We start from the raw sequence: 11,434 nt of genomic DNA on the forward strand, positions 1-11,434 counted from the left end.
TGCAGCGGTTGAAAAGGATATGTCGCCGTTGCGGGGGTGCGCGATCCAAAGACCCTGAGAAAAAGGATCTCATCCGGTGGTGCTAATAATGAACACCGCACGCGGAACCCGTCGTCGTCGTCGTCGTCGTCGGGCTCCGGTCTCACGAATTCGGGTTGATTTTTTTTCGCCATATGGGCGATATTGCAATATTATTATACATAGGTACATAATAATAATATACTGCATTATTATTAATACTATACATCGTATGCGTCTACCATATATTGTAATATCTTACTAGCCATAAACACGAAATTGTATTCGCCGAAATCGACGAAAAACAGTATGCCGCCGTACCCACGCACACGCACACACATACACACACGCCGAATTCATAATTATACGCGTCTTTTTCCTTGACAGACGTTGTTCTCGCGGAGGACGATGTGTGCATACGTATCCGAACGGGACACGGTCGGTTGATCTCGAACAAACGAGCCTGCAGAGTACACACAGGCGCGTAACAATAGTATGTGTGTTGGTTTGCGTTAAAAACGTAATAGATTTTAATGAGGAAAAAACAATGGATGGACGGAAAATAACGACGCGACGTGTGTGTGCTGTAATAGAAAATCTGAAATATCACAAAAATGCGCAACGTGCAACAACAACAACAATAAACTACATTAATAATATATAATACAGTAATATTGTACTTATTATTATTATGTATCGATGTTGCGTATTGAATAGTTCGGTATTATTGTTGTACAATATATCCTAAAAAAAAAATAACAATAATATAATGCCATAGATCCGCGACGACGACGACCGTTATTGCGTTACACACGGGATCGATAACCGGTATATTATTACAATATGTTATTATTATTATACGATGGCGATTGTCGAATTTCGATAACCGGTTCCTCCTCGCCAACGAACGTGTCGGATTCGGGCGCGGGAGTCGCGGCGGTGCTCGAACATTTATTATTATTATCATTTTTTTTTTCCAAAGTAATTAGAGTCTTGCGACGAATGTCCCACGTGACCCTTACGAAACGACGGTTCGGGGGTGTTTTGTGTTGGCGTTTGGGGTGCGGACGAAATTAATTGTACTCGCACATTATACGCATATAATATCGTATGTACGTACGTACGAATCGATATGCAAAATAATCATTTTCTTTTGAGGGTGGTCAAACACACGGAGGAGATTTATGCGTGTGCGTGTGTGCATGCAGCACATAATATCGTATACACCACCCCATCGCAGCCGTTGCGCACGTATCACGAGAACAGACGCCAAACGACGTCGTGATTTCTGCTGTCGTAATACTATAAATGTCGTGCGATTTACAATCTAACATTTGCGTAAAATCGGATCACATCACCACTGGCAGCCGACGAACTGTATAGAATAGAATATTCGTGTATTTGTATTATGCATGCGCCGCCATTGTTGTTACATGATAATATTATTACATTATAATATATAGCTATATCTCGGATCCGCCAAGGTGACCTTGTAGTTTAGACAATTTTCGGATTATATCGACGTTATTATATTAACAGACAAATAGTTATAAAAGCACAGGAAACAGGAAACCGATGATTTTTTGACATCCCAAGATTTATTGCGGTTAGTCAATTGGAACAAATTACGGGCTGACCCGAACAACGACTTCTGTTTCGCTTTAATACGATTTTCCTTTGCGTTTATAATTCTACCATCACTACACTATTACAGACTACACAGTATTACTATAGTCACTATCTACTACTATACTACTACTATATAGTTAAAAGTTATATTGCTACTACTTCTAGTTCTACTGCCTACTTTTGCCGCCGCCGCCACCGTCGCATATACACATTCAGACCATCGTCGGGTACCCCCTCACCCCTCCCCACCATAACTATTCGTTCGCGTGATGTTTATTCATGTGAGCTGTGTAATAATTTTAGGTTGCTACTTCGGCGTGTGCAGTTGTATATATATATATATATATATATATATATATATATATATATTATATATATCGATGCGGACGATTCTCTCGTTATATTTTTTCCTTTCGGTCATTACTCAATATAATAACATTATACATCGAAATACCGGCTAATGAGCCTCATTTGATGCATCCTTTCGGCGGCCATGTTTGATTCTTCTCTATAAAGTTTCGTTGTTTGCTAACGTTTAATTGTCTACGCTGTATTCCGTGTACATATAATATATATAGCACACACACATATGTATTACCTTCAGTGGTAATATATAATCGGACAAACACTTTTATCTGTTATTTATTTATTTTTTTTATTATTCGTTAACGTCATAAAACCTGCAACGATGAATACTGCTACGACGTCCCACCAGTGTTTGTATATGTGTCTATCTAATTACAAACATTTGTATTCCAATCTTTATTGGCGTTGATACCGACCGCCGCCGCAAACAAGCCCGGAGAATTTTCGTGCGTGTAATTTATTCGAAGAGAAGTATTTCATAATTTTTTAATGTATACGCATAATGTACACTTATAGGTATAAACATTTTTTTTTTTATTATTTCGCTCAAATAAATGCTGTTCGAGAAGGACGGCATGTATTATTATGTAGGTTATACCTGCAACGAGCACTAGCTGTGTAATATAGTGGCTGCTCGGGTTTGGACGTTCGTGAAATGGATTTTCAATACGTTTAATGGAAAAAGCGTATGTACGTTGTTTTTACACCCATCGCGTATATTATTTAAGCTCGGTATACGTGGTAAAATAAAAGGGCGAGGAAAAAAAGTGTAATCAATCCTGATGGATACAGACGCGCATAATAATGACTATAATTGTTGAAGAGAAAATCGGAAACGTCTGTCTGTCTGCACGCGGAACTTTTCCTTCATGACTAACACTATGGGACAGACTGGAGGGGGGACCTTTCAGAAAACAGAGCGCACTCGGCTCCCTTTAGTGTATCTCGTTACGGGCCGTTAATATTAAAATAAAAAGAGAACAAGGAATTGTAATAATAATAATAATAATAATAATGTAATTACTGTAGTTTGATATCGAACACTCGCGCACGTTTTATGATAATTAAAAAACATATATACATAAACATTTTATATGATATGATGTATACACAAGGTAAATAGTTCTGTTTCGTGTCTATGTACCGTAGGCTATCGGTGGCGACAACGGTTTTCAGTAATTAACCGGGACGCTCTTAACGGGTTTTTAATGCAAATTGTATAAACAATAATTTTTTAGGACCCCTTATGGTTATAAACGCCATCTTGGATATCGATTGTATTTGTTATTATACTCATTTGTACCACCCTCTTTATTTAAATAATTTTTTTTTTAGATTTCACAATTGGTGGAGGATGTACGCAGACTGCAATCGAGTATCGGTAAACTACAAGATCACACGGCAAAAGAGATTGCCAGACTCGAGGAAGAGTTACATGACAAAAGACAACATATTATGAGACTAGAAGCCAGATTGGACGCTCAGAGAGACTACGAAGAAGTAAAGCGACAGCTATGGTGAGTGACAAAATTTAAGGAATTCGATTGAATAAAATATTACAAGACGCTAGAATCTCGTGACAAAAATCTAAAAGTTGAAAACGTTAATTTTCTGTTTCTGGCACTTTTTCAATTTACACTAATTGTTTAATTTTTGGCATACCGGCCAAATTACATCATTTTTTATGATCCAAGAATATTATTTTCATAATCGTCCATAAGTCTTCTTATTTATTTTTGCATCTAGCAATTTAATATGTTCAACAGGCCAATTCAATTTTAGTGAGTTCCAATTCAATGCAATAAACTAAAAATACGATTTCCCAGACATTGTATTATAGTATAGGTACTATAATATGAATTATACACAATATATACTTTATATTATAAAGATACCAACGTTAATACGTTACATAATAAATGGCTAAACAACACCGGTGTAGGGCCAACAAAAACATGATAAACACCTTGTGCATCAATCTCAATATTTCCTACACATTAAATTTGTACGTGGGCAATGGTGGTTTTTTGTTAGTGATATTTTAGTTCACTAAATAATATTATTTAAATGCGCCTGAATATTTTCAACTGATAAATACCACTGTTAATAAGAAATATGCTTCGGTTGTTTTTTTTTTCTTATATAAATTAATAACTAACTAAAATATTTTTTGACATCAATGCCGATATTTTATGATCATGTGGATACAAACTAGTTTATTAAAACGAAATCTGGTATGTGAGAAATGAGGATAGGAAAATGTCATCGATATTAATTATATGGAACGGAGAGATGGTTATCGATACAGAATCGTCTTTATTTCTAATGTCAGCAGGGGGCCTACATAGCAAATGAGTCATAACGCTAATGAAATATTCGTTTGTTCAGTGATTTTTCACAATAAACGTGAATAACGGTGATAAAAAAAAAACTATTATTTGATATGTTTTATTATGTACATTTTAGTGTTCTGAAGGCCGTCGAATGTTCAGACGACCGTAATAATAAGTCGCCAAACAATAACAAATCTGAAAATACACAAGGCACATCACCTCAACAACAGAGGTCGTCTTGCAGTCCAGTGCCTGAAATTCAAAGTAAGTGAAACATTGCAATATTATAATAGCCACCCATTAGTAGCAACACATGAAAAAGTAGCATCGTTAAAACGGCCGTCTGTCTGTATTACAGATGATTTTTCAGTTCCGGTGGCCCCACCCCCTCCCGGGCTACAAAACGTCGAACAGTTTGGCCCGATACTCGGCGAAGAGATCGTGGCCAACTGGCGAAGATCCCTCGAATGCAATAAATATGAAAAAAAGAAAGTCTATACTTCTCCAAACCGACATGAAACTACCGGTAAGGAAAAGTCTAGACGTGTTCTTGAAATGAGGGGGAGGAGGCCTCGAGAATTGCTTTTTTTTATACAGTTAACACATTAACGACAATTAAAAAATCCTAAAAATATGTTTTTATCAATTATTTTTAGATAAGGAAAAGTCACCAGGCTTAGAATCTATCAAAACACCACCTCCGAGCACGTCTCCAGCACCAACTTCGCCGTCTATCATGGTTCAACCAGCGCGATCTGCTAGTAGGTCCGGAACACCATGCAAATCGCCTACAAGTGAATCAAACAGTTCACCACGACTTAACAACAGTTCTCCTCATAACAATAACAATAACCCATCTCAGTTGAACAACAACAACAATATCCCCGCAGGTCTCATAAATGGTCTCTGTGGTCTTAATGTTGGTCTCAACAATAACATTTTAGGACCTGCTGGTGCTTTAGGGTTTGACTTGATAAAGTCGCCTTTTGATCACAGGTCTCCTTATCGATTTGGAGATGGTGATTGTACCATGGTTGGCCGTTTCGGCGAATCGCTTATACCGAAAGGCGATCCTATGGAAGCTAGACTTCAAGAAATGCTTAGGTATATACAATTTAATATAATTAAAAAATTATTCCATTCTTATAATTAAGTATTTTACTAACTACATTTTTACATGATTAGAGTGTTGTTAAGAATTTTAAAATTTTGTTATTAGATACAATATGGACAAATACTCTACTCAAAACTTGGATACATTGCATATAGCTCGGCGCGTACGTGAACTACTGTCCATTCATAACGTGGGCCAAAGGTTGTTTGCCAAGTATATTCTCGGACTTTCCCAGGGGACCGTCAGTGAATTGTTGTCAAAACCTAAACCGTGGGACAAGCTGACCGAAAAGGGACGTGATAGCTATAGGAAAATGCATGCATGGGCATGTGACGAGAACGCGGTTATGCTACTCAAGTCGTTGATACCGAAAAAAGGTATGGTGTTCCGAAGCGATTATAGTTAATTTAACCCCTAGAAATTCCATTAATCATGACCATTCAAGTAGGTAAACACGAGGGGTCAAAAGTCTGAAATCAATTAAGTTCTTGTTTGACGTATAGTAGATGAAGTAATCTGGGAGCACTAATTAAAACCGCGAAACCCGCCAGAACCCCTCTAAACAATTGTGGTCAATGGGGTCACCGAAAACCCATGAAAATTATCAATGTGAAAAAGGAATAAATCTTTGTCAAGATGTATAAACGTATAGTTTTACTGTCAGTTTAACTAATTCGGACTAATTCTAGTTTGTTGGAGTAGGACAAAAGTCGAGAGGGGGTATAATGTTAAATAATAGTATCCCTTAATGCTAACTTATTGGGTATAGGTCATTAGGGTTTATAAAAGAAGAACTCCTTGTACTCATTGATTGCAGGTAAAGATTCTGGCATACCTACGGTAATGGGAAGAACTGAAAACGACGTCACAGATGAAAGGATTGTACACATATTGAACGAAGCGAGTCAAATGATGAAACCAAATCAACAACAAGACGACACTCAAAGCAATGACGAAAGCACTTCACCAAATCAATTAACTGTAAATATTATTATAATATCTGTTTATTTATTGAATTGTATTAATTTTTAATTATTTTATACAGAGCACATCCCCGTCCAGGCAAAGACCCAAAGAAGATATACCACAAGAACAAGTGGCTCGATTGTATCAAGAAGAGCTATCAAAAATCATGGGCAAACGTTTGGAAGACTCTATGAGAAGTGGTGAACAGCCGTTTGCAGGGTGAGTCTAATTATTATTATATTTTTTAATTATTATTTATATTTTAAAATCAATAAGTTCATGTTTATTAATATCGAAAAATGTTTTTAGTTGGCTCTTCCCTCATTTCTTCGGAAATCATACCGGCAACCACGATGATATTCGAACTGCATTGGATGCTTACCACAGAGAATTATCAAAATTACAAAACTGCCCACAGAGCCAATTGTCAGGATTGTTAGCTCTTCAACAACAAGCTGCCGTTGCAGCGATGTCAAACAACAATAATAATAACAATAACAATACCATACAAGGAACCGGTATTGCTCAAGACTTGTCTTTACCAAAAGATAGAAAAGATATATATCCCTTTGTGCAGCGAAAAGATTTTGCAGTTAAAGTTAATGGGACTGAAGTCTCAGACAAAGAGTCTGAAACTGTAGCAGAAGCAATGAAACAAGCCGGAAGTGCTTTTTCGCTTGTACGACCTAAAACTGAACAAAGTAAGTTATTTGTTTATTTAAATAAAATATTACAAAAAAAAATTGTATTGTAGAAATATCAATCATAATACCATACAATTTATATATATACAATATACCACTTATGTTTAAATTATATATTGTGTAGTACATAGTATATTTATATTTGTTTTTTGTTAAAATTAGGTGGTACATCTTCTGTTGGAAGCTCAGCTAGCTCACCATTAGGTAATAATATTTTACCTCCCGAGGACTTCGGTCAATCGGCCGCAGTTAGTCCACTTCAAAGAATGGCTTCAATTACAAATGCTTTGATTTCTCAACCCGCTACTCCACATCATCATTCTCCTTCGCAGAGACCTCTGAAAGCTGTATTGCCACCAATTACTCAACAACAGTTTGACCAATTTAATAATTTGAATACTGAAGAAATTGTGAGGAAAGTCAAAGAACAACTTAGTCAATTTTCAATCAGCCAGAGACTATTTGGAGAATCTGTATTGGGTCTTTCTCAGGGAAGTGTGTCCGATCTCTTGGCTAGACCAAAACCATGGCATATGTTGACTCAAAAGGGAAGAGAACCCTTTATAAGAATGAAAATGTTTTTGGAGGATGATAAAGCTGTGCATAAACTAGTTGCTTCCCAATATAAAATAGCACCAGAAAAGCTTATGCGAACTGGAGGATATGGCGGATCAAGTCGTAAGTATTATAATGATTTCGTACTACCCAATAAGACACTATAATATTTAAATAATTTTTTTTATACCTTTGTAAAAATATTTTTATTTTTCATTTATAGCTATGAATCAGAATTTAGTAAAATCAACTCACACTTTTGGTGGCAAAATGACCCCTTCACCTATCGATCTCTTAAAAGTTAGTGCAGATGTGGATCGCCAAACACCGCATCATCATATACTTACATCAATGTGTAATACATCGACAACAATGTCTGAAGACTCTGATATGGCATCATCACTACAATCACCGAGCAACCATCATATTCAACTTCAGTCTCCAGGTGGACATCACCACGCAACTTCGTCTACTGCTTCATCATTAATGTCCACAGGAAGTCAATTGGCATCAATAATGGTCACTGAAAATAAACTTAAAGCAAGCCCAATACCAAACAATGGAATTCCTCAAAATCTGATGTTACAACACGTGGCCGCAGCTTTCCAAAATTCTGGAACACGTCACCCACCGGCTGTTGTACCTTCAGTTTATGAGATGGCTGCTCTAACGCAAGACCTTGACACACAGACTATAACTACTAAAATCAAAGAAGCACTTCTTGCTAATAATATTGGACAAAAAGTAAATATATATATTTTTTTTAGTTGATAAATTGTAGATATTTATTAGTTATTACTAACTATTTATTTTTTTAAAGATTTTCGGTGAAGCTGTACTAGGACTCTCTCAAGGATCAGTCAGTGAATTGCTATCAAAACCTAAGCCGTGGCATATGCTAAGCATTAAGGGCCGTGAACCATTCATTAGGATGCAACTTTGGCTATCTGATCAACACAACGTGGAAAGACTACAAGCGATTAAAAGCGAACGTAGGGAGTTGAACAAAAGACGACGAGGATCTGGCCAACAAGATAATGGAAGTGACACATCGTCGAACGACACTTCTGACTTTTATCACAGTGGAACTAGTAGTCCTCCATCTGCCGCAAAAAAACAACGAGTAAGAGTCGTATAAATATTAAACAATATATTTTTGTTTTAATCCTTGTTTCGAAAATGTTTTTGAAATTATGTAATATTATTGTCTAATTTACAAATATTATTTTTAGGTTCTGTTTTCTGATGAACAAAAAGAAGCATTGAAATTGGCATTTGCCTTGGATCAATACCCGAGTGTTGGTACCATTGAGTTTCTTGCATCGGAGTTAAATTTAGCGACTAGGACAATAACGAACTGGTTCCACAACCATAGAATGAGAATTAAGCAACAATCACCTCATTCTGATTCACAGCAACAACAATCACAATCTGGTCCTGGATTCGACCCAATTCAGTTTAGGATTCTCTTGAGCCATCGACTGGGTTTCGGTGGTCTACCAATTCCGTTCAACGCTGGAAATCCATATTTACAACACGGCGCCGATCTGTCTTCCTTCATACCAATGTTGACGTCATCCTCTTCTGCCACGGTGGATGAACAAATGTCTGGTTTGGATTTAAGCGTAAAACATGAAGTCGACACTGACTTTGATGACGAAGATAGCCGGTCGGAAGAGTCGGAACCTCGAGAAGAAATCCCGGCTGTACCCGTAGTCGGAAGTTCTCGCAGAAAACCAGCTGCTCCACAATGGGTCAACCCGGATTGGTTGCAATCCGAACAGAAGCAACAGCAGCAGCAGTCTGAAGTAATAATAAACGGCGTTTGCGTAATGCAAGCGGCCGATGGATGCACCGAAAGAAGAAGGTCGGAGACCATTCGAGTAGAACCGTCGGATGTTAACGACGAAGACAAGTCTGGTAGATCTACACCATCGGAAGTCAGTTCCTTAAAACAAGAATCAGATGGCGAACACGAACAGGAAGCTATCAGTGTTAAGGAAGAGAAGTCGTGGAACAACGAATTTTAGAGATTAGGTCAACGAAATGTTACCACAACCTACGTGAGTGACAGTTTATGACATAGTTAATTTTTTTATAACGTTTTGTATACACCGTTTGTAAATAGTTATTATACATATACATATATTATTATAAAAATTATATACTATATTATATATATATATATATAAAGAATGTGCAATTTTTTAGACTTAAATACACATCCCGAAAATTGTTTGATTTGTATCACTTGAGAGTGGTCCTATTTTTTTTGTGATTATATAGTTTCTTTATTATAACTTACTATTTTGTTTAAATTTAATGTTAGTGTGAAAAACAAACTTCAACCAAAACAGTTTAAAACAACTAGAAAGACTGTCACATCTTTAAGCACAGCGTCAACAATTTCTTAGTTCCATGATGTAAACAATTTTTTCTAGTCTATCACGGTCTCTAGTCTTGGGAAAGTTTTTCACTTATAAAAAAAAATACTTATATTATATAATGCAATAATTATAATATTCGAACCGAAAACCATTGGGAACTATTTGAGACCTGTTAAAATAAGACTTATAGTGTTATTCGAAGTGTAAAGAAACCAAACGGGCAAACCCGATTTATTTCGTTTAACTAATAGTTCTAGATAATAAGAGACTAATATCTGTAAAAAAAATCGGGAAAAATTACGTTTTGAAGGTATAAAATGTCAAATACTTTTTATGTTAGAATATAATATACTCTTCAATTCGACGTAACGACACGGTCCGTTTGGTTTCTAAGCCTTTTATTTATTATTATTATTATTATTATTATTATGATTATTAGTGTAAATGAGTACCTATTCTACTATAATTTTGTAATTTTTAAATATATTTATTTGTATAATATTGTGTAGTTTTAACGAAATCGTACACTAGATAAGTAGGCTTGATAATGTTCTGTGACTGTTGTTGAGTTATTGTCGTCGCCGAAGGTGCGACTGGTAATGTGTCGCCTCATACTAACATACGCAACGCATAGACAACTTACTAAGATTTTTCTAGTAAGTAGGTACTCTGCCGAATTTGTGTTATGTATGTGACAAATCTGCTGGATAACGATGACTCAATGATGGACTTAAAGAACCGTAATGATTGTACTAAGATAAGCCTACCTAATTGCACCAAAAATAATTTGTATAAAAAACCAACTGTTTAGTGTAAATACTTTACATTTTTTAAACTATTCTATTAAGTTTCACTCGCTTATTATTGTTGTACCTTAGGCAGTTGATTTTTTTTTTGTGGAATCAAATCAAAATCTTTTTCAAAAATAATAAATATTGTTATTTTTTTCTTCGTTCTGATATTAATTTGTTTGTTCGATATTTTTATTATTTTTTTTAAAAAACTTCTACTTATAATTATTTTTATAAGTAAGACTATTTGGTGTTGACTACAATATTATGAACGATATAATTGTTAATTTATTTTCTTTGGTTTAGTTAAGAAAATTTCCACATGACATCTCACCGTCTGTCCTTTTTTAAGAAAACAATAAATAAATACAATTATTATAATCAATATCTCGTTAGTATTAATCGATAATTACCTAGTAAAATATTATTTATTGATATATACAAACATATTTATTTTGTATATAGATACGAATTGCTCTTACGATTTAAGGATTCATATCATTCGATTGTTCTCGTGAATAGTAATGTGTAAAAATGATTTAAAAAAAATTGATTTTATTAAAAATAACAA

At 35.5% G+C, this 11,434-nt stretch overlaps 1 protein-coding gene across 4 annotated transcripts in view; it reads left to right on the forward strand.

Annotated features, from left to right (window-relative positions):
• The window catches only part of ct (homeobox protein, cut), a 37,428-nt gene extending 26,391 nt beyond the window's left edge, over positions 1-11,037 (forward strand). For 2 of the 4 annotated variants that reach the window (XM_015508554.2, XM_089222262.1), the window contains exons 4-15: positions 3,349-3,530; positions 4,480-4,610; positions 4,705-4,872; positions 5,003-5,450; positions 5,566-5,837; positions 6,278-6,441; positions 6,506-6,645; positions 6,736-7,127; positions 7,293-7,808; positions 7,909-8,429; positions 8,506-8,808; positions 8,918-11,037. In XM_015508554.2, coding sequence (XP_015364040.2) covers positions 3,349-3,530; positions 4,480-4,610; positions 4,705-4,872; positions 5,003-5,450; positions 5,566-5,837; positions 6,278-6,441; positions 6,506-6,645; positions 6,736-7,127; positions 7,293-7,808; positions 7,909-8,429; positions 8,506-8,808; positions 8,918-9,715 — 4,035 coding nt within the window. In that variant the 3' untranslated portion in view covers positions 9,716-11,037. The remainder of the gene's footprint in view (positions 1-3,348; positions 3,531-4,479; positions 4,611-4,704; positions 4,873-5,002; positions 5,451-5,565; positions 5,838-6,277; positions 6,442-6,505; positions 6,646-6,735; positions 7,128-7,292; positions 7,809-7,908; positions 8,430-8,505; positions 8,809-8,917) is intronic. The other 2 variants (XM_015508556.2, XM_015508557.2) reach the window with 2 other exon arrangements.
• The last annotated feature ends 397 nt before the right edge of the window (positions 11,038-11,434 follow it).

This window comes from Diuraphis noxia, unplaced genomic scaffold, assembly GCF_037042655.1.
Source record: "Diuraphis noxia isolate RWA-SAM2 unplaced genomic scaffold, SU_Dnox_SAM2 contig0003, whole genome shotgun sequence".
Lineage (NCBI taxonomy): Eukaryota > Metazoa > Arthropoda > Insecta > Hemiptera > Aphididae > Diuraphis > Diuraphis noxia.